This window comes from Cyclopterus lumpus, chromosome 12 (assembly GCF_009769545.1).
Source record: "Cyclopterus lumpus isolate fCycLum1 chromosome 12, fCycLum1.pri, whole genome shotgun sequence".
In the NCBI taxonomy this organism is placed as follows: domain Eukaryota; kingdom Metazoa; phylum Chordata; class Actinopteri; order Perciformes; family Cyclopteridae; genus Cyclopterus; species Cyclopterus lumpus.
Genome location: NC_046977.1, coordinates 12,075,879 through 12,100,300, shown reverse-complemented (window position 1 = coordinate 12,100,300; position 24,422 = coordinate 12,075,879). Strand labels below are relative to the sequence as shown.

Here is a 24,422-nt window from a genome sequence, read left to right as displayed (position 1 = left end):
ATGCTCTTAGAGGACTGTGGTCGGCGTTTCCTCGTTTGTGACATCAATACTCAAGTTGATGTGTTTTGTTTTTTTTTGCTGAGAAAAAAGCCCATTAGAAACATAGATGTGTACCCAGATGCTTTGTTTTCACAGCTACCCTGCTTGAAACAATTGTAGTTTCTTTGACTAATGATTAAGAAAAAAGAAAAGTACATGTCATGAAAATCCTAGTTTTTTTTTTTTTTTTTTTTCTCATAAATTATCCGTTGATTTAAAATACATCACAGTAATATGATTTTGTGTCCGCAGGTGACCTCTCTCTTGATTTTGGCACTGCACTATACATAATTGAGTTAATTTGTATCCATCACCGTACATGAATAACTATGGTTATAGTAAAATAGGCTCACGGTCTGAGAGACGAAGCTCACATCCTCTCCGTCATGTTGTTGTTGGATCAGAGTTGATTGTGTGGATGCAATATTCAGAGCCTGTGCACATATTGTACATGTATGCTTTTTTCCCTCCCTTTTATTTCACAGGGGAGAGTCTCTTCAGGAGCTTCTTCCCCTTGGAAAGTAGTCCTTTCTTCTTCTTGTTTGCCAGATCTTGGTCCCGGGGGTCTCGGGGCTCCAGCGGGATGTGGGGGCTCCTCATGGGGCTGAGGGGTCTCATGGTGCCTGGGAGCAGGGGCCGAACAATGGGGGACGGAGCTCGGACAGGTGTGGCGTCGTTGTCGACCGCGTCGGCGGTTTCTGTGGTCACCTGAGGGGAGAAGCGGTGGGGAGGAGTGGAGGCATGGGGGGCAGCGTATTACAAAGGAAGCAACACTCTCACACGGAATCTGTCCGTCTGTCTGAGTTGGTCATCAAACTGTTCTCTTCATGCAGAGTACGGCTCTCTGAGCTCCCTGTGTATCTAAAACTGAGCACACAATGATCAAATTACCCACTGACTCATTGTCTCAATGTCGTACTTGCTTGTTTGTTGGCTGATGGGACTTGTTGAGAAACAGGTCTGACTGTTTCATCCAATAATTCAATACATTTGTATTTACCTCCAGCAAGGTTACGTCTTTGGCCTTTCTTGTTGTTGAGCAGAACATCTCAAATGTCTTTCTTTTAAATTTCATTTGATGGAAGGTAAGGTCACGGGTCACGAAAAAATAACTTATTTCCGTCTCTGGAACACGTTTCCCATGTCTGTCCATTTTGATGCAGATGTTAACAAGCAAAGTAAGAAAAAAAGAAGAGTATATGCAGAATTGACAATTTGCATTCTCTAACTTTCCTATCCATGTACAGAATATTATCATATCATTTATTTTTGTTAAATATTAATCTCATTCTTTTAGCCAATATATTTTTGTTACTTCTGTTGTTTGTTTGTTGATTCTTATGTGGCTGCTCTAACTATCGCAATTTCTTGGGAAAGTTATCCATCCATCTATCTATCATAGTTTACATTTGTGAAATTAATTTACATCCACATCCACACAGTACATGAGTAGAAGAAACAGTGAGGAGGAAGCCATCAAATGTTGAGCACGACATCAGCACAACACAGAGCGCAGAAGTCCACCATCAGTAGGCCATCAGAGGGAACATACAGTACAGTCATATACGGAACAACACTGAGGGGCACAACTGTAGATACCAGGCTTCTCAGCTAATGCAGCAGCTGGATACGCAGTGATGCATTTGTAAGCATCATTATAAAGACAGACGACAGTCTGTATTTTGATATCATGGATTTCCAGTTTTTAAAAAGTCTACATTTCTGAGACTGTGGTCCAAATGGTCAGTGATGTATCATGATGTACAGCTTCCGGGTGACAAAAATGATGCTATTCAATATTATTGTGAGGCCAATATTATAAACATTTTAACATTTCGAAATTAACATGTATATATTTTAAATTGTACCAAAACCTTTTCGGTAACACTCAAACCAGGAAGATGTGATACATCACTGTGAGAAACAAAAAAGCCCTCTGCTGTGACCACAAGCTGTGTGCATTAGAGCCGCGAGTTTGGTATCTCAAGTTGCCGACTTACTGTACAAGGCAGACAGAGCCATTTATGGTGTGAAATGAACAATCTTCTTCTGTTTGTTTGTTTTGTTTTGCCAAGCGGGTGAGGAAAAACAAAAAAGAAATCAGATGTGGCAGCAAAGTCACCGTCGCTTAAAAAACCCACACCACTATACAAACAACAACAACAGCGTCAACAACAACACCAACACACCGAACACAGAGCGCAAAAAAAAGAATGTTTTTAATATCCAATTTTTTATCTTTTATTGTTCCATTGTAACAATACAGTATGGATGTATCAGTGCTGCGAGTAGTTTTGTCTCTCGAGCTCAGAGCAAACATGGCATATCCACTGTCAACAGGGCTGAAAAATAGATTTGATGTGTGTGCAATATACATAAAGAAACAAAGCCTCTTTAAGGAAATACAGCAGTCGAATCAAGAAAGTTATTATAAAATGTATCAAGTATGAAAAAGGCATGCTTCTCTCTCTTTTTCATCTGAAAAGTTTTTGCTCAAATAATTGATTTCAGTGTCCTTGGGTAGCCGTTGTTATGTGTTAATAAAGCACTTATTATTAGACACAATAACCACATTTTGATTTTGTGTTTCAGTGCAAAGTGGTACCAAATTATGTTGTGTAGGGAATGAGTTGAGCCTTTTTCAAGTCCTCCTTAACCAGTGCTACATGCATAAATCACCCGCAGAGATCCCACAGTCTATCCTCTCTCTGTCCAAGTCAGGCTTTGCTTCTTCCTTTCTCTGAGACTCAGAAAGGTGTTAACACTGGATTTTTGTCCCCTTTTCCAAAGGGTGGAGGGCAGCGGGGGAAGGGGGAGGGAGGTTGTTAGTTTGTAGAGAGTCACCACTGTCACCACATGGACAAACACACACAATGAACAGCACACAGAAGGCAAGTGGAGGAAGCGAGAGACGGAAATCAAGAGAGAGGACGGAGGATGGATGAACACAGGGCCTAGCGCTGAGAGCGGCGATGATGGTGTACCCGTTTGCCCTCTGAGACGGTGGAGGCAGAATTGGCAGGGGGCCGGTTGGCAGGCTCTTCCTGGGGGTAGTGGGACGGAGTATCGGTCAGATACACCTCCACGTCATCAGGCACTTCTTCCAGGAAGTTAGAGGGAACCAGACCGCGGTGGCCGTTCATCTCACCCTGTCGACAGTAATGAGGGGAAGAGAGGAGACCGTTCTGTCAGAGTGATGCATTTAATACTGGAAACACCGTGTCGTATACTACTGTGTAGGCTGTCATTTCAGGTCATCCCCTCAGGGATGAATTGGGACACTTTCCATCTTTATATTTCCCCCACTAAAATCAGCATGTAAAACTAATTTACACTGCTAATGCCTTGCACCTATTTATCATTTAATTCATGTTTAGAATCTAATAATTCCCAACCTTCTGATTTGTTAAATTAAAGATAGTTTGCCACCAACCACCCTGCCTGTAATCAATCACAAATCGAGACTCTACAGTTAACACAATGCTGTTAATACCCAGGAAAGGCCTGTATGTTCAAAGTTCCACATTTTGCTTCCTTTATGAGAGTTTAGGAGAAGATGGATGCCATTCTCACGTCTGCCAATACAAAAGTAAATACAAATCTACAACTGGCAGCTGGTTACCTTAGCAATGGATAAAGACTGGATAAAGGGAAAGCAGCTATCCTGGCTCTGCCTTTAGACAAAAAAATTTGAATACCAGAAAATTAATACATAAAACCCCAAGTGAGAAAAAAAAACGAACAAAATATAAAGTGTTAAAGTGTAACAAAAGCAAACATGGCCAAGTGGCACTCACATAATAGAATCCGTCTTCATCAATATCTCCAAACACAGCCATGATGTCACCAGCACAGAAGGTCAACTCAGCCTATCAGAAGACAGAGATACAGAGAGGGATATACTGTACAAGGAATGCAATCCAGGTGAAGTCGGCTATGTCTTAATCTGTTATATTTGTTTATGTGGGGTCATGGTGTGCTACTTCCTTGGATCAGTAGATATGTGTGTGTTCAGTAATGAGTCCTTAGCACTGATACCTCGACATCGACATTAGGGGAGCTCTCCCGGGGGTCGTAGTCGTACAGGGCCACCATTCTCCTCGAGGCCTGATCTCGACGCAGACCTCTTCTGTGCTGCTCTGGAAGCAATAACAAATTTAATTTTAACAGAAAGTATTTCACTTGTGTTTTCATTCACAATTACACTTTGCAACCCCACTGACAGTGGGTAACGGTGATCATCTGTACTTGTTCATGAGAGTGATTCAGCCTGTGTAGTACCTAATCTGTCCACAGGGGTGCTGAGAGGCAGGAAGCCCTGTTTGATGAGCTGGTCCATGGTCTCCTCGTCCTCCGCTCTGATCTCTGACACCATGTTACAGGGGATAAGCCCCATCCTGCCCCTCACTTCTGCTCTGTAAAACCCATCTGTGTCTTTATCACCGTACACCTGTCAGAGAAGAGAGTAAGCGAGTGATGTTTAGATCTCCCAAAATATGTCGTACTACTGTTATGGTGATTGGGGCAGTCAAGCCAGTAATTAAATGCTTGAGTTTAAGTGGAAGGATTATACATAAACGATAAAGATATTTTATTTTCGAATGAAATTAGTTAATTCGTGGTTCATTTTAAATGAAACCATTTTTGTATGACTATGGTGCACCACTGACCGAAATGTGTCAGCTGCTACAAAATGTACAAATGTGGGGATTTTTTCTTGAAAAGACAAAGAGCTTGAAGGACAAACAAAGATTCAAGACCCAAGCAGGTTTCATTTCAGAGAAGTTATTTTACTGACAGCTAGTCTGTACACATGAATATTGGAAAAACAAACAATAGTGAATGATGAAGTCCGTCTGAGAGAACTATATTCAAACTGAACATACTTTCTGCAGTTACTGCACACTGGAATTACTATTTTTCAGGATTATAGTGTTTGGATTTCATGGCCAAAATACAATAAAACAACTTGTCTCTTGAAAAATAAATAAACATAAACTCCCACCCTAATGATCTGCCCCTCTTTGAAAGGCAGCTCCTCGTCAGCTGCATCTGGGTTGGGGGACATGGACAGAGGGTCGTAGTCAAAGAGGGCCACAAAGATCCGGAAGGACTCCTCAGGCTCGGACTCATCGTAGTAGGTGGGAGAGCGGCGGTCCCGGTCCCTGTAGCCATCTTAAAACACATTGAGGACAAACAAATTCCATCATCCCGCATCACTAGAAAGAACAACTTATTAATGTGGTCCAACACACAAAACAGGAACTTTGAAGGAGGCTTTGTTTCTTCGTGGAAATATTTACTATTTGCAAACATATTTTTTTGTTTGTCTTCTATAAAATATGAGCCTGTGTTTGTGATGTTTGGTCACGGATTTCAGGACTCAGCAACACAACTTTAAAGTAATTATATACTGAGCAAGTCCATACAGAATGTTTACATATTGATGTGTCTTCGCCATGCTTCAAAGGAAATCAATGAGAAGATCTGTTTTGTCTTAATACGTCTCATTGATTTGCTGTATTAGGTGACAGATTAAAATGTCCTGTCTAGCCATAATTGTGCCTGTCAGCATGCAGGAAAAAATCAGTGGTCAGTCAACTATTTAAATAATTTACCCACACATACACACAGATACACACATTACATGTACTTTCATGATTTTGTCTATTTTTACATTTGAATATGCAGTGAGAGACAGACGAGGAGCAATACAAACCATGGTGCAATACACAGAGACGTGATTCATGGACATGACACAACACTAGAAACACACAAGACTCGGACATGCATGCTACAAGAAGCGTACATAAAAAAAATGCATCTAAAGACAGAGATACAACTCCATGTGTCTAAAGCAACAATCCAAAACTTCCTACACATTGCCAAGCCTTGCAGCAGCAAGAGGTCTAAAGCAAAAATGGCAGAGTGGTTGTGGAAGTACTTTATATGAATTTGCTAGCAACGCGTGATACTGTTAGGCCAAAAGCTTTATTTTGGTGCTTGGAAATACAAGCATGGTGTGAAATGCACTGCTCCTGGCTGAGCATATCCCAACCTACAGAAGGTTTGGTAATTGTATTTATGAGGCACGACCAAAGGACAACTGCATTTCCAACAGCTGATATTTCAAACTCAACAAACTCAAACGTCTAAAGACAACAAGAAAGCAGTGAACGTGTAGTCATCATTTAAAGTTTGCCACTGATATTTCTTCTACATGTCATGCATGAATGCTCTCATTAAAAGTGTCATAGGGTGTGGTTGTACCACAAGGGTAAGGGGTTTAGCAGGCATCTGGAGTTCAGTGCAGTGAGTGAGGCATTCTCTGAGCAGTCAATCAATCATTTATCATCTGCAACTGGGGGAAGGTTCATCCTGGACCCCAGGTATGGCTTGCCAGTGGGTCCACTATTTGAGTGCAGTGCAGTCATGCTGTTCAACTGTAAGCATAATAATATCTAGTATTATTTGAAACGGAGGAAACAGGCACTTGCAGGTGTTCACAGCTACTCCTTGCTGTTTGCCAGTTGCTGGTGGCATTTTTGTCGCCATGCTGTGGTGGTGGAAACAGGACTGCAGGCACATACCATGGGGTGACCTGGTGCCGCCCATGTGCCTGCGGGAAGACCACGTCCTGTGCCGAGCTACTCTGCCATAGTAAACATCCTCGGTGATGGGGTTTGCCTCACTGCTATTCTCAAAGGTTACCTCTACAGGAAACACCAATTAGAGGGTGATGGGGTTACAATGCAAAGCTCAACATTCCCTTCCCAAAAGGTTAACTGAAGATTTGTGTTGCCACCTAAAGCGTCTTATTGCTTAGACACGAGGTACAAACAAATACACACATCATCATATCATAATTTTATAAGTTTATCAGAGTAGATTAGCACATCAGCGTGTAGTGCAACTGTGCAAGGCAATTTAAGAAAAGTGTCAGTTTGTTTGCATCATAATAATCTCTTCAAGATGTTCAGGTAGTGAAGGGCATGAGCATGGTTAATAGACACAGCGGTGATCTGGAGACACAGAGAAGCTCATGGTGGTTTTAACAGAGCAACAAACATGTCTTTTCTAAGGCACAGAAAACACAAAAATGATCAAATAAGCGACACCCCCCCACCCCCCTGCTTTCTCTCTCCACCCGCCCACACTGACCAATGGAGGGGACCATCAGAGGTCTTCTCTGAGGCTGGGAGCCGCCATGATGGTTTCTTCTGCCTGTGTCCCGGTCATGACGGCCTCCAGCAGGAGTGTTGGTCTGAAATGCAAAGAAAAGCACAGAAAACATTCGCAAACATTAAACATTCACGAGCTGCTCACAGACACATGACTCGCAAACAGTGTGTGAAAGCAAACGCATGTCGACGTACTCGTACAATTTGTATGTAAACAAAATCATGCAGCACTCACAGGCAGGCACACTGAAACACAGACGCATAGACACGCACTCAGACACACACCAGCCCACGGGAAATTTCAACATTTCGATATTATGCGAATATTGATTAAGAAAAAAAACTACTGATATAAAATATGTATAAGGAAAAATAATTGTACCAAAGATATCAGAAAGCACTTGTATATTACTGTATACAATGCTAAACTGTTCACACCCAGTCTCTCTCTCCAAGGGTGCTGAACACATTCACACCCAGTGTATCTTAGTTTCTCTCCATGAAGCTGAAACATTCAAACCCAGCTTCTTTCTCTCTGTTGCTCTTAGACTGCAGCCGCGCGGCGTCAGTGTTCTGTATGAGGAATTGGTGGCAGCAGACTGCAGTCGCTGCAGCTCCACGTCACCTCCGATCCGACTAATAACCAGTTCTATACACCACAGGCTGCTTCTATCTACCGTGTGCGATCTTATAGCGAAATGGAGAAGATTACAGTTTAGATGATAGGATACAAGCCAATTTTGCTGACTAATATCACAAATATTGGGCCAGACTTGATAGTCAAACTCTGAAGACGCTGCTTCAGAACTGTTTCTCTTCACTGGTGAGTGGAAATGCTGCCTGAAAGCAGCAAAGTCTGTTTCTCTCCATAGTGCTGAAACCCAGTTTCTTTATCTCTGTTTTTAAATTTGAACTAAACTCAGCACACACACTAACAACACCTATTAAATGCATGTCAAGGCAGCAGTCTCAATTGAAGTATCTGTGCCCGTGCAGTTCACTAAATAATAATAAATTTGGGTGGTTATGACTTTTGGGTTTAGAATAAGTGCAAAGAACTGCACCTTGGGTGTGTTGTGCGAGTTGCGTCGACGTCCCTCTTCCAGCTGCATCTCAGAGTACAGCTCCTCCTCATCCTCTTCCATGATGTCAGACAGGTCAGAGCCCCGGCTGCTTTCGCTGTGATAATCTTCATTGTGACTACAGTGAGGCTTTTGGCAGTCACACACACACACACACACACACACACAAACAAACACACAGACGCAATTGTTTAAGTCCACATACATTCATACGTACATGCACACACCAAACACACATGGATGGGCAAACACACGCATGTGAACACACACAGGAACACAGGCACAGGAGTGTATGCATGCAGCCACCCAGACATGCATGCACACACACATCCAAAAACACACACAGGAGGTTGTCCATTGAAAACACATTGGGACAAAATAAGGGAAAAGTTTCATCGCTGTTCTTACCGGCCTCCCAAGCTCAGAGCCTCTGAGGAACTCATCCACTGAGGGTCCTCTCCGACGGCCGCGTGCAAAACCTTCTTCATCTTCCTCTTCCTCATCAGAATGATGCTGGTGAAATGAACGATCCTGCTCTCCAAATCTGCCCTGCCTCCTGTCCACCTGAAAATACGCATGGAAAGTATGGTAGGTAAGTAACAGAGACAGGGGCACACCAGTGGTACTTGATCTTTACGTGTTTGACAGTTCATTTTATGGTGTAAATACACGGACAGTCATGGAAAGCCAAATATTATTTTGTACACAATCAATAGATCGCCGTATTCAATTTATTTGAAGCTAATTTACAGGTGTTTTTAAATTATAATTAAATTCACTGTGGATTGTCACAGTGCAAGTTTCCTTTTTATTCTTTCATTTCATTTATGTGAATGGATTTAGCATTTCCATCTTCATCAAACCTTGCCACTTTCGGCTGCCACCCTCTGCGCTGCTTCTCGGGCGATGGCTTTGGCCACAGTGTCCGGGATGAGCGTTCCTCTGGGCTGAGGAAGAATCCTCTGGGGGGACGGGGAACGTGGATTGGCTGAGGGTGGGGCCTCAAGGGTGTGGCCTTGCATGGGCACAGGAGGCTGGGAAGTGGGAGAGCGATTTGGTTCCCAGCCAGGCTGGCCAGGTGGAAAAGCCCCCCCGTGGTGGGCTGCGTGCTCTTTGGCATCCAGGTCTCTGGCACATACTGGTCTCTGAGGTATAGGGTGGTGATGGGGGTGGGGTAGCAGAGGCAGTTGGTGCTGGGGCCTGGGACCTTGGTGTGGATGGCGAGGCTGAAGGTGTATGGGCTGGGGCTGGGGTTGGGGCTGAGGATGTGGAGGCCGGTGCAGGGGCTGCGGGGGTCCACCTGGGTGGGGAAGTCTGGGATGAGGTTGAGGGTGAGGAGGATGGGGTGGGGCTTGTTGTACATGTGCCTGGGGTGGAGCACAAAGTTGGGGTGGGGCATGAGGAAGGTGAGGGGATTTGAGGAGGGGCGGAGCATGGGGGTGTGGAGGGGGGCCAGTGTGGAGGTGTGGAGGGGGGGCAGCATGGGGGTGTGGAGGGGGGCCAGCGTGGGGGTGTGGAGGGGGACCAGCGTGGGGGTGTGGAGGGGGGACAGCATGGGGGTGTGGAGGGGGGCCAGCGTGAGGGTGCATTGGCGGTGGCATGGGGATTGCAGGTAGAGGCACGAGGAGGTTGTTTGGAATGACAGCGACTTGGGAGTCCTGGGACTCTCCCTGCACTGACAGCGTCCTCACAATAATTTCGCTGGCCTCCAGGCACTGAATCCTTGTCAGCTCGACGGACACATAGTCTGCCATTGGGAACAACACTTCAGCTATCTGGATTCAAAAAGACAAAATAAATGTTAACATACACAGATCATTTTTAACAACATAAACTACTTATTTCTTTTCTGGCATCCCAAGATACAAAATGGTTTATATTCTTTTTGTCCTGGGCAAAACTAAATCCAATGTATACGTTTCGATATAAGTATGTGAAGCACATAATATGGCAGGAAACACCATGCTGAAAAGGTTTCAGCATAGCGTGTTGATTTACTTTGGCAGTCACCAGAGGGAGTGCGAGACCTTTTCCAAGTTCACAGGGCCCAGATTGAGAGGTTTGCTCTGACCATGACTCACAAGTAGATGGCACTGCTGTGTGCGCTCAGGCCACTGATGACATAATGCTAAACTCAACATCCGATTCTATTACCGCCCCATCTGTGATGCATGTCCTCATGTTTCAACTGGATTAAATATGATTAAAACAACCCAATCAGTGTTTTACTGTATCTGAAATATGTATCCCATATGTTTGGGAATTCTCCACAAACCGGTCCCTCGGTACTATTCATGCTACTGTACGAAGTCATTTATTTTCCCCGTTATTATTATTATTGATGACGTTAACCCAAGATGAGCTCCTCACCATAACTCGCCATGCCTTTATCAGAGGATATAGTGGTGGTGGGTAACACTTGCCAACTCACCCTCTGTCCTTTAGTGCAGACTGCGTAACCAACGACATTTGCCCCATTAGATGTGCCTGTGGGAGAGAGGATAGGGGGCTTCCAGCGGACCTGTAGGACCCCTGGAGCCTGCCCACAGAGCACCTGTACATCATTGGGAGGCTGGGGAGGGCCTGGGAGGGAAGGAAAAGAAAGTTTAAAAGTTGTGTAATTATTTACGGTTTTATTATCACAAATATACAAACAAGAGGAAAGGGTGTGAAGCATTCATCGAAATGCACAAATTGGTGCACACACAACCATGCACAGAAATGATAGGGGGGGAACGTGTGTGTGTGTGGGGGGGTGAAGATTCAAGACAAAATAAACTGGGTTCAGTTATAATTTCACTTATCATATTTATACTGAAAGAATTACACTTTATTTATACTTTGTAGATGTGCACAGTTCATGCAGATACTTGTGATAATAGGACATTGCTAGTGGGGGACATTCACAATTCGTTGTGTGCTTTGTTTATAAAATACTAATTATTAATATTACTATAATATTGTCTAGCATAAGATACTCCAAATGTGAAATGAAATCCTCTTTGAGTTTTTTGCAAAATCAAATATGAACAATTCCTTGTGTATTGTGTATTCCTCTGTCCTAGTGCTGTAGCATAACCTCATACTACTCTTTATGTGAGGAGAAACAATGAAGGTAAAATAAATCAATGCGGGCCTCTGGGCCTCCTGAGAGAAGCGCTGTCGTCTCTGCATGCAGGACACAATCCAGAGAGACTGCAGCTCATTCTTTGTCTTCCACTCTCCTGGATCACTGGATAAAACATGCACAACTGCAGTCAAGCAGAGGCAAATGCACACTCATACAAAATGGTCATTTCAGTGAGCAGTGGAGAGCCACTGCTTTATATAGTGCTAGTTACTGCAGGCCAGGCTATAGGCAGAGGAAGTGACTCATCAGAATAATAAATGATCATATCGTGTGATGCGTGGCTGCTCTCTATCAGTGATATCCTCAGAGCAGTGAGTAAACTTGCACAAAATTGAATTTGGTGAATTTGGTTTCCAAAAAGAAAGTATTTCTTAGTATTTTTTATGTATTTAAATTGACATATAAATGACTAAATGAAAATTATTTTTCAATAAATGATATTTTGCCCAAATCTCCTAATTGAACAATATGTCATAATTATTCTGTTCCATGACCATAATCATCGCACTAATGTCATCTCTGCCCATTGGTTAGCAATAAAATAAATGATTTGGGAAACCCAGCCCAGGACTGTTTCATTCTGACCTGTTCTGCAATATGGTGTTGGACCTAGACAAAATACAATACACAACAACGTCAAGGTAAGGCAATGATGTGCTGTCCTCTTCTAACCGCACAGTGCAATAACCTTAAAACTCATATGGCATTATGTCACATATTTGAGCTGGCATTACAGTTAGCTCCATCTGTCTCCAAGATTGTTTTAAGCATGTTTTCTTTCAAAAGCAATATATTTTTGATACCATAGCTATATGTATAGTATTGAGCTTTGCTGACCTGCAGCCTGAGTGCAGAACTCCACACCAGCTTCTTTCCTCTCTCTCTGCTCCAGCGGCAGTTGCCATGGCACCTGGTGCGGCTGTGCCACCACCGTCACTTTGTATACTGTCAGGGGCTTCAGGTTGATGAAGCGTAGTCTATACCTTCCTGGCTTTACCACTGCATGCTCTGTCCCGTCCAAGAACACGTTGTGACCATAGTTACTGTTGCTTGGCAACCAGGAGAGCTCGGCAGTGTCGCGCTGGATGTCATCCACCCGAAGACCGCACGGCGCGACCACCACGTTGGCCCCCACCAGCAAGGTGCAGCGGAGCTCATCTGACAGGCCCCGGTCCGTGACGCTCTGCACCGACACGCGGTGAACGCAGCCGTCCAGGTCCAGCTTCTCCAGCAAGCACTTGGTCCGGCCACCATACATTGTACTGGCACGAAGCTCCCCGTCTACCAACACGTTGTAGCCAGAGATGTTCCCCCAGCCCAAAGGCACTAGTGGAGACTCCCAGGCCACGATGACGCTCCGTGCCAGCTGCTTGATCAGGTTGATCTTTCGGGGATAAGGCACAACGTCTTCAGCCAGGTCCTCAGGGTCCAGGGCCCCCCCTGTCCCATTGCTACAGGGAACCAAGGCTGAGCTCATGAGGCCATCCTGGGAGGCACCTCCGTCCACTGGCATCAAGGCCAGGGACATACGGTCCAGAGGGCCCAGGTCGTCTCCTCCCTCCCCCGCCTCAATTGCTAGTTTTTCCTTGTCTTGGACAAATTCCACGAAGTTGGAGGGAACAAGTCCTCTCTGGCCGTCGAGCAGCTCCCCTGTGAGACAGAAAGACATACATGGGAAGTTGTAGGAGATGAATAACTCAACAAAGAGCATTATTCTTTCTGTTCATGTTGATGCACAAAAAGCCTGAAATCACTACCCTTGTCTTCTCTCTAGGAAGCAAGACGGTCCCTCCACATGTTAAAATTAGGCTCACTAATGGCTCCTGACAAGAAAACTTGAATACACTAAGATAACATTGGGTTCTATTGTCCCTGTGCGGTGGGTGAGAGTCAGTGAGTGAGAGGTGGGGGATATGTAAACATACAGTATGTGCTATTCCCTAAAATGTAAGATTAACTGCTGCTCTAATGCTATCTTTTGTACTCTCCAGTAAACACAGAACTCAACATTTCTAAGAACGTGAACTTCAGTTCACCGTGTTTAACATTTCCAGGAACACCTCTGAGTATGTCAGTGCAGAAAAAAACTCTTAGATTTGCACTGTACTTTTTTCCCCAAAGGGAAGAAGTTTGTCTTCAAAAAAGGCTCTCTGTCATCTTGTCCTTCAATCCCTTTCTCCACTGAGGCCTTGGAGACCCGAAGACCATCTGTGTGTGTCTGTGTGTTTTGTTTGTGTGTGCTGATGATTAAACTGAGCCCTGCTGGATTAGTCATCAAGCTAAAAGGGACAAAGGTCCCATCTTGACAACAGCTTGGTCTGAGGCACGAGTCCCCCTCCTGCGTGGTAAATACAAGGCTCCTCCACGATGACATACAATTTCACCGCCCACAGCTAATGAATCACTACAGCCGAGTACAACTGTGTCAGTAGTGGGCTGCGCTGTCGGCAGGATTGCTAGTCAGCTGGATTAGGATTGCCTCTGATGGAAGAAGCCTTCATAATTCTAAAGAGATTAGACAGAGAATCACTCCAATCACCAGTTAGAAAAAGTGTACAGGATGTGTTCTTGGTGACACTGACACAGAGCATGCGTACAAACAGGTGTAGGCAAATTAAAGTAATCACCTCGTGGGTAAATTACTCACTTTAAAGTAACAAGTTGAATGTCAGCTGGATTTTGATTGCTTTAAAAGAGGTTTAAATGTGAGCTTTCAAAGCAATGTGCAGCGCAACAACAGCACTGTGATCTCAAGAAAACTGTAAAATGATTTGATACTTGAGCCAAATGCAGTTTGACTGCACTGACAAAGAGTTCACGTCACAAGGTTAAAATAACTTGTATGACATATACAGTATGAGGGTGACAAATACTGCTACCTTCATGAAACCTAAGAAGAGCAACAATGTTTACAGTGATGATTGCGTTTGATCATGATGTCATGTCATGTCCATTCAGGACAAAGTCAACAAGATGTACTGTTGAGTGACAAGTAGGATATATATATATATATATATATATATATATATATATATATATATATATATATACATATATACACACACGCACACAATTGTAATGTTAAAAGGATGTTGACTTTAACAAATTCACAGTGGGATAACTGAGCTGACACACAGATCTAGGTATTATGTCTCATTGTGAGATTATCAATATGCGGTGATGCACACGCTTGTTGTGACTGTGAAGCATTCTGGACAGGGACTCAGGCAAAACCACAGACTTGAAAAGTTACAAAAGACACCTCCTGCTGTACTGTAATCTTTGAAATATAAAGTGCAATTTTATAAATACATTTTGTTTTTACTAATTATTGTCCATGTCATCTCTGAGCCTTGTTTTACTTCTCACCTTGATAGAAGCCGTCATCATCCATGTTTCCATACACGTACAGATACTTTCCAGCCACAAGGGGGAGTTCTGCTTCTGGATGCTCGTTTGGGCCATCATAAGGGTTATAACTGAAAGGAGGAGTTTACTTTTTTTAGTTTTCATGACAGTAGCTATTTTACATTTACATTTTTTAAACAAAGAAGCTGATCTCATTCACCTGTATCGGGCAGTGCAAAGGCGGACCTGGCCTGTGTAGCGAGCCTTGGACCTGGATGATGGGCTGGCCTCATCCTCCATCTATAGATTGATAACATAATCAACATTAATGTCATTGACTATATGCATGCAAACTTGAAACTGTCTTGAAGACTTGATAAATTACACAAGCATTGATGTGATAGTGGTCACATCAATGCATCAGACCCACCTCTGTGGGGGTCCGCTGTCGAGGGTTGCTGGGGCGGTCCGTTTTCACGGTGCTGTATTTGACAGACAGCGGTTCTAGTCTTTTTCTGTCTCCAGTCTGTGGTGTGCAGGGCAAGAACTGGGAGATCAGTGGAGGCGTGTTTGCCGTGCTCTCATCGTCTGGGAGACATTGATTTCCATAGCAAATAAAGAGCAACTGTCATTCCTTCTGCACCCATTTGCTGCTCACTGTACAGTTATTGATCTCCTGCAGCCAATGTACAGCAAACACGCTTCATGGCAAAGGCTATTCCACCCCGATCAACACCTCACATCTGCAATGCATTTGTCCTTAAATACCACTGAGGTCCTTGTGTGTGTGTGTGTGTGTGTGTGCTTTCCACCCCCCACCCCCCACACACACACACACTTGAAAAACTCCACTCAAAATAGAAAACTGCAGTCTAACAGTGTGAACAGCTGAATTCCTTGAGGAAATTAAAGTCAGTCAACAACATGGGTCCACGGTATCAGTGAGTTCTTGTGGTTTGTGAGTGAGTAATATTATGCATTAGCCCGAAAGCATCAGCGAGTGCACCCTCTGTTTCAAGTGAAGAGAAAGATAAAACAGGATTTCCAGCACTTCAAAGACCTCTGGTCTGTGCCAGACTGTATAAATCTACATCATTGATATGGCTCTATCTGCTGGCTCTGCAGGTTGCACTATGTGTCGTTAGAATACTAATGTGTTAAACCACATTCATGTCATACATCAGGCCTACGATCAATTATGATAGATATTGATCATGAATAAGCAGTGCTGCCATTAATGGTGTCCACATCTGTTCAGGAGTGAGCTGATCCAGCTGTTATGTGAGCCGTCTAGGGATTAGATCACTCTGACTCATTTTATTCTGATCATAGGCCTTTTGATCACATCTAATTTGGTGAATGCTTTTATCGAGAGTGCAGTCATTATTTTTTAGAATGGGTGGACCTCACTGGTAGTGGACCATTGAAGACTTGTAGTCTAAGCAACGTTTACTTCAATGTACTTATATAACACTGTGCGACTCACAATGGACAGTTTCAAAAAAGGACGTTTTCAAAATCTTAGCAGAATTGATTTTTCTTCCTTTTCAAAAGCCTGTATATGTACATGTGAAGTTTGGCTATGAGGAGAGAGCCCTGGCCCACCTGTATGCGGCTGGGCTTCAAATCCAACGATGATTTGTGAGAGTTTCTTCTGGGATGTGGAGGCAGGATTAATGTTAAGGATGTCCACAGTATCTGATTGCAAACGGAAATTCAGCAGCTCGTTGGACAGCTGGTGGAAGTGTTCACTCTGTGACCTGCATTTCTGCTCCAGGTCACGAACCTTGACCTTTGAAAGACAACAAAGAAAGCAGAGGAGGGTGTAATGTCCGAGAGGAGGGAGAAAAACAAAAGAGAGAGAGAGAGAGCAGGAGGTAAAAAGTGAAACATGATGGAAAATACACACACAAAACATGGAGTGTACTTCATCCCGTGTAATGTTCAGATATGAATTCTCTGAAGAACAGCCAACGTTGCATCTATTAAAGCTGATCAAACAAAGGACCAATTAGGAAAGGATCCCTAAAGAGACATTTTTCAGCATTTAGCTGCGCGTTGCATTGGATTCACTGCAGTCTAATCAGAGCATATGGAAGTGTAGCCGTCTGCACTGTTACACTCTGATAAGGAGGCCTCAATACTGCAAGTAGTTAAGAGGATTATAACACTTAAATATGTCATATCATAAATATATCAGAGGAAGTCAAGACGATGGATGAGAGTGAGTATAGTAACACTCAATACCATTCAGTGCACAAATGGATTTTCAATTTGCACTAAATAAAGTTTGAAAACTTTTAATGATTCGTTGAAAATTCACACATGAAAAAGTAAATACCTGAAACATTCTGTCCTTATTGTTCTGTTTAGACACAACAACAAAAAAGGGGGGGGGGGGCAAGTAAAGCAAGAAGAAGAAATTAAAAGAAAAAACATAATGAAGATTGAACCAAACACTAATAAATGTCCTTGCAGTGCATGCAAAGAGGAAAAGTGAAATGCAAAACAATAATATATATTGATCGGTGCAGATAAATATGGAAAAGCAACATAAAAATGAAAGTAAAAGGAACCAAAAAGAAAGACAATCTGGAAAAGTAATATCCGAGCACAGGACTGTGGAATCAGGGGGTTGTGTCTGTGGTTGACTCGACAGGCAGTGGGGCCATCAGAGTAAAGAAACAGGCAATTGATTTAAAGGATTTGCAAGAAGACAAGTAACTCATGTAAACTCTTGATGTTTGTCTCAGTAAAATCATATTAAAGTGCTTCAGATGGATAATAACATGACCTTACTTAAGTTACGCTCAAAGGAGTCTGCACCCTATTGTCGTGACAAAAGGATTTAGAGTGAAATGAGAAAAATAATTTTGAGTAGATGAGCCAGTGACAAGCTTCTTAGAGGCTGATGAAACACAGCAGGTCAGTGATTTGATCATAGGGACACTTCGTATTCAAGGTCAGCCTGGTTGCAGGATTATTGGGAATCTGCAACTAATGTTAAAGTTTGGAGGAATATTTCTCACAGCAAAAGTACAGAAAACTGACAGGAAGGCAAAGGACACTATTGGAATATAGCCGCAAACACAGAAGCTGAGCTACGGATTGTTTTAGATCCTCTGGGGTGTGAGTCACAAACTGCTGTGGAGTATTGAATAACCTACACGGTATTACAGTATTTGTGCACAACTACTTCTAGGAAGGAAGAGGCCAGTTTACCATTAGTGGATTTCATAAACCATAACTTATGCCAGAACCACCCGTTTCAGAGCAGAGGGCCTTGGTCAGCACACGCATACACACACACACGTGTTTTCACTCATTTGGCCTGATTAGACCTCTTCTCTAGGAGCGTGGACGTGTGCAGATTGACATCTCGTTAACGTCTTGCTGATGCACCTGTTCACACTTTTATCATTCTTAGACCAGGTATGTCTAAAACTACGGTCTACTACATAGAAGGATCACTCAATTGAGAGTCAAAAATGTAGATTTTAGACACTTTTACATCATCATCATGAATCTTGCATTCTTACTGACAGGTGGACTGCAATCCTAAAACTACGAAGTTGACGGTTGCTGGCTAGAAATCTATCTGAAATCAAGGAAATGTTTCACACAAATCCTGAAAAAGTAACAGAAAGCTTGACAGCAATGTTAACAAAGGAGGGCAGGGCTAAACAAACGCTGCATTCATAGCAGAGGTGCAAACAGCCAGAGTAATTAAAAACACCTGTGTGAGTGGTACAACATTTGTTTTTTTACTGTTTTTTTACCATTTTCATTTGAACTTTTACACCCAAATGAAATGCATTGTTTTAGAGAGTTTATATGCAGTGCCCCTTGTTCCACCTCTGTCTAATATGTTAAACATCTGGCATATTTGTTGTTGTTGTCTCATTTCATCAGCTTAAACAGATCTGAACCATATTTCAGAAAGGTAGCAGTGAGGTAAAGCTGTCCCTCTAACAGGTGCACTGCTTCCTCGTGCTGTTGGTCAGCGTGAAACGTCGCTTGCAGCGAACACACAGAGACTCACAGTGGCAGCTGACACTGTGATCACGGTCCATGAGGGAGAAGAGACGGCACACAGCTGACATGCTGTCAACCCAATACACTGGTTGATCCCGGCACTGGTAATTGAGGAGATGCTTTCTCCTGATGGCTCTGATGAGCAGGAACAGATTTATTTTAGTGTGCGAGAAGTGGCTGGTAGCAGAAATTTAAAAAACCTCTTTGTGTAGTTATACAAATAACTTAGCATCTGCTTAGTGTCTGTTTGTTTCTCTTTGAAAAGACGCCAATGCAAATACAAGACCATGAGGGGGTGCATGCAGACAACTGGCTCACAAACCTGACAGATTTCAAAGGAGGCGGCCACTATTCAGCTGTTTTATGGCATAAAAAAACTAGCACGGTCTAATCCAGCAGGTATTGAGTATATTTACATATCAATCATTAGAATAAGAATGGGCTTTTTAGCTTTTTTTTAATATTTGTATGCTGTGTAAACAGTTGTACTGTAAATAATGCTGCAACAGGACAAATATACAACAAATTAATTCTTTAAAGCTACATGTTTGTTCATTTAAATGTAGGCTCCACAATGCTGAACGTCAGGGTGATTAACTTGATAAACATGGATGATTGAAGATCTTAGACATTTGAAGGGTTTCAGGTGTTTCTAAAGCACTTGTAATTTTGTGAAACGTGCAGTTCTATCATATATCCCAATTTGAAAAAATACCAGACAGAATAGGAGGTCTAGAAAAAGAAAGTCTGCACACTGAAAGATGTTCACAAGGTGTTTAAATTTAACAACAACTAGAAAGGAAACATTTTTAGCAAAGTGCTCTTCATTCATCACACTATCAAACAATATGAAAGGTGTCGTAAGCTGAAACTGCATTTCGGATGAAATCTGCTGATTTCTACTTCGATTGACAGGTTTCTACGGTCTTTATATTTCCTGATACAGTAGCGATTCAATGACAGTGATTCAGCACAAAGTGACTCCTGACACATCAATTAATGAAAACAGGGCTGCAGTTTGTCACTGGTCTTATCACAAAATCAATTAAGGAGCATTATGTCGAAAGTATATACAAAATAAAGCTTTCAATTACCACTTTTGCCGTTATCCATAAGGCCATACCTTTTGCAGTTGATTAATCTCCTTCTGCTTGGTGTGAAGGGCCACCAAGGCTTGCTCATGCTCTATCTGCAGCTGCTGCTTCAGCTCTACAGCCTCGTGCATATGCTGGAGAAACAGAGAGAGGATGTGGTTATGTTGAAGGATGTTATTTAGAGATGATTTTTCACAGTATACCGTTTCTTGAAAGGCAGGTTTTTTCAATCTAAGGCACTCAAGTGTTGAGTTCACTGTGGAAGTAAAGAGTGCTATACAGTATGAGCTTTTCATATAATGCGTATCAGATGCAACCCACTGTATACTCCGAACTGACTCAGACAAAGCTGTCACGCATGGTCACCCACGCTGATCCTAAATCTACCCTTTCCCAAATTAGCCGACTCATAACCATACAGTATCCATCCGCGGAGTCACGACCAGCTGCCACATCTTACAGAAACAGAGTTAAGGCCATAAGATGTTTCTACGGGCTTAAGAAAAAAAGACAGCTTAAAAAGCACTGACATTCATCATTTTCTCTCTGTGTTCTCTCTCCCTCGAAAAGAAAAAAGAAAAGCCTCTTTACCTCCCGGAGTGGCTTCGAGGTGTCCTGAGTAGGCAGCTACTGTTTTGCATAATCAGGGAGAAGTTCTGAGCTGCAGAGGACTGGGCTGGCTGAGAGGCTGTCACTGGAGCCTTAGTGAAAACTACTTTTTATAACTCTTGGGTATTCAAGGCTTGATGAACTCACCTACATTTTAAGCAAACACTCTGTGATGTCATGTTAAACCAGAGACAGACATTGATATTAAACCAACAACCTGCCTTACGGACGTCTGCAGCGCAAGTCTTTGAGACGACTACCAACCTTTCTTATTTTGGTTTGTGGCCTTTTTCATGATCCTGATGAAACACGTTCATCTATAAAGTTGTTCTATATATATATATATATATATATGTATATATATATATATATATATATATATATATATATATATATATATATATATATATATATGTAATAAAATATATGAGTGTTATCAAAGTTCCAGGAGCCCCTACTCTGCTACAACACGACAGACAAATATCTTTGTGGTAATGTTTACTGCGTAGCAGAACTTTAGGATTTGAACTTGGTATTTACGGGTCTTGGAGAGTACTACTGTATGTGAGGAAAAAGGAGCTGCGCTAAATCTGATGAATTGTCTCAAGGGATGGCAACATCCGTTGGGTCTGAAGACCACGGTTAGGGTCATGGAGTTAGAAAGAAGTGAGCTTAGCAGACCGCTGTAGCCCACTCCTCCTCTCTGCTTGTGGCTGGAGGCCCAAAGCTACATTAGCCGCTACTAGCACTGCTTAATCCGATGGACTGTCCTCTTCAGTCGCAATTGTAACGAGCCACTTTACATTTGTCTTGCATATTGCCTTTTAGACGTTCTGTATGATGACAGAGAGGTTTATTAAATCCCCACATAGAATGTATGACAATAAGTCTTTTGTTACCAGATTATATAACTTTAAAGCCAAGATTGACAGTGCTGTATCTCATTAGCTTTGACTGTAGAAGTCGGACTTATGGCTTTTTGTTTTTCATATTCCATCTCCTCCATCACTGCTTTCTCCACCCACATTGCCCTGTGTAATTTTCTCTAAATAGTCTCCTTGTCTGCTTAATCAATACACAATGAGAAAGTGACAAACCTTTCTTTGCTGTATTAGGGAGCAGGTCAGTTTTTCTCAGATGGGTACATTTCTCTCTCAAATATCCTGACAAACAGACAATCGATAGGAGATGCAGGGAGGCGAGGATTTATAATGAGCGTGCCTCTCACGGCACAGGGAGGCTGTGTCTGATAACTATTGGCAGACTATAAGACTGTGAAAAAAGAGCCTCTCCATGAATCAGACAACACTTCACCTCATGAGTTGCATCGCTTTCCTTCTAAAGTTTTCTTAGAGAACATGGGAGATTTGAATATTTTAAAAAATAGGCAGCAAAAATAGGGTCAAAAAACCCCAGAACTGATGAATGGTGTGAGCTGAACAGAACCACTGAAGTGAACAAGGGATGAATGAGTGTAGATTAGAATGCTGGAGAAATGTGGTGAGATACAGTATATGTCGGTGGAAAAGTGGACGGATTGAATCAGTGGTGATAAAGGAGAATAAACGGTTTCGACTTAGGTCTCCTAATTCTTTTGCTTTGCCTACTTAGCAGTAAAACATGTCCAGGGTTTGCCTTAGAGACATATTGCTCAATAGTCTTCACAAGAACGGAAGAGATGAAGAAGAAACCATAGCAGGTTTATTGTATCAATCCCTGAACTAACTTTTAATTGATTTACACAATTTAATCTTTAACTGCAGGTGATTAGATGTGGGAAAAGAAAGGAAATGTTTTCCTTGGGGGATATATGAAAAATGGAAAATCCAACGGTTCATTACTGACACTTATTGACAGGATGAGTGTTTTCTAACGTGATTAAGTGATATGGAGCTGGCGACAAGGTCTTTTTTACTCCATACGGTAAAGATGATTCAAAGTTGTCATTATGTTATAGGATTTTTTAAAAATGTGAAGCTGTCAATGTATGTAAGTATGAACATACTACGAAATATGTAGTATCAAGTCTCATATAAAAGGATTAAATTACGAACACACCGAACAATACCGGTGGAAGGAGGACACAGAGATGAACAGCTGGAATTATTAATTAAAGCAGACTAGTGATGTATGTATTTAGGGGTATATGGGATGAAAGTCTCACCTTTAGAACCTGTTCCAGGTTCTCCACTTTGTCTTGGAGTTGGCGCCTCTGCTGCTGGGCCACGTCTCTCTCCTGGCTCACTACAGCAAAGGTCTGTCTCAGCTGCTCATAGTCTGATCGCACCTACAAGAAGAATAAGAGTCCAGATGCAAGATAGGGAGGGACAAGAAAAAGACAAAAAGAACCAGAGGAGATTAAGAGGATTATAAACTACAGGGATATAAACAGCCATAAAAAAGGTCAGCAGAGAAACAAGTAAACAGAACAACAACAAAGCGAGGGGAAACACTTTCATTTCCTCCCCGTTTTTTTACTTGAGGAGAGTAAAAGTAGCATTTGTTCTGTTTTTTCAAAGAGGAAAAGAAACATGCAATTGTTATGAGGTTTGTTCTAGCAGTAGACCTACTTTTTACATTCATGAATAGAGGCTGTTCTTTTTTTGATGGAGGGTTGATTGGGAGTTCACAGTCTGAAGAGAAATGAATCAGCACATTTGATGAGACAGAGCTGCTGACTTAAGCGTTCTGCCTCTCGCTCCTTCATCAGTCAGAGGCCTTGAGTCAAGCTGGTTCCTCTCAAGGTGGCCTCATAGGACCGAGCAGAACCATCCCTCAGTCGTACACCAATCATCTCATTAACTAGCTAAAGGGATGACCGTACAATAGATAAGCTTGTTTACTCAACTGCACAAAACTACTCTGCTTCAAAGGGAATTAGTTAATTTGTATTGGGGAATTTATGACTGGAGCTTTAATCTGAGCTATATCACGTCGGACAAGTAGCATATCATTTTCAAGCATTTTTCTAGATAGCCAAAGATGGTTGACAATGTTATTAGGGAAGTAAAAACAACCTTTAAAACTAAAAGCTAACACAAGCGCTGAACAGAGCAAGATATGAAATCAAACTTTAAAAACCGTGGCCTGGTAAGAAAACCTTGTGTTGGTATGTCACCATCTCCCATGAATAAATATTTTAATCTATATATTTGATAAATAAGTTGTCCTTCGCTGTGCTGTTTTATCAGCAATATTTAAATATTTCTTTCAAAACTGAAATGACTAATTGTCAAGGTTAACACACAGCACCCGGACTCACCTGTTGCGATTCTGTATCGGGGTGGAAACAATAACATGAACATTGAGTCCAATACAAGCCCACTATGATTTTAATTCAATATATTTCCTTTTGAAACTGTCAGAGATACGCAGTTAATTCTCTTGAACTCTCTGACAAATAGCCTCCACAGAAAGTACACTTTCTTTTCTGTGATTACTTTCTCTAATAATATCACCACTTTCTTCTGTTCTCTGCCTCTTTTCCCTCTTTCATCCCTTCATGTCCTCTCTCTGTTCTGTCCACCACGTGCTGCAAGGATTGCTTTTACAAACCAGTCGCGCCTCATTCATACTGTGTCTGTGGAGCGACTGGACACACGTCTTTTTAATCTCTGTGCCCACCTTGTCTGTGCACAGATGGCATCTTTTTGTGTGGCACGGTGGAGCAAAAGCTCCGAGCTCGAGTCCCTGGACACGTGTCAAATCTGCCCCCTCTGTGAAAGTCACTATTAGCGCCAGAGTAGCTAATCGCCTACCATCACAGACTGTCTCCATCTGGGTCTGTGTGTGTGTGTTTATGGATGCATGTGTGAAGTGGGAGACTCTGGCTGGCTGTGAGGAAGCAAGGATGGGAGAGGAAACGTAGCAATGATGTGTGTGTGTGTGTGTTGAAGATGGAAGA

General features: G+C 42.5%; 1 protein-coding gene across 1 annotated transcript; it reads right to left on the bottom strand.

Annotated features, from left to right (window-relative positions):
• Positions 1–513: 513 nt before the first annotated feature.
• On the bottom strand, positions 514–22,746 carry si:ch73-287m6.1 (RIMS-binding protein 2). Its single transcript, XM_034547096.1, has 20 exons — positions 22,683–22,746; positions 19,939–20,043; positions 16,386–16,572; positions 15,211–15,368; positions 15,001–15,080; positions 14,802–14,911; positions 12,270–13,082; positions 12,018–12,041; positions 10,734–10,885; positions 9,879–10,077; positions 9,166–9,758; positions 8,711–8,866; positions 8,285–8,431; positions 7,201–7,303; positions 5,045–5,214; positions 4,320–4,489; positions 4,078–4,198; positions 3,837–3,908; positions 3,024–3,188; positions 514–747 (listed from the first exon to the last, which is right to left on the bottom strand). The coding sequence occupies exons 2-20, from the start codon at positions 20,038–20,040 to the stop codon at positions 514–516; spliced, it is 3,756 nt and encodes a 1,251-aa protein (XP_034402987.1). The 5' UTR covers positions 20,041–20,043; positions 22,683–22,746.
• Positions 22,747–24,422: the final 1,676 nt, after the last annotated feature.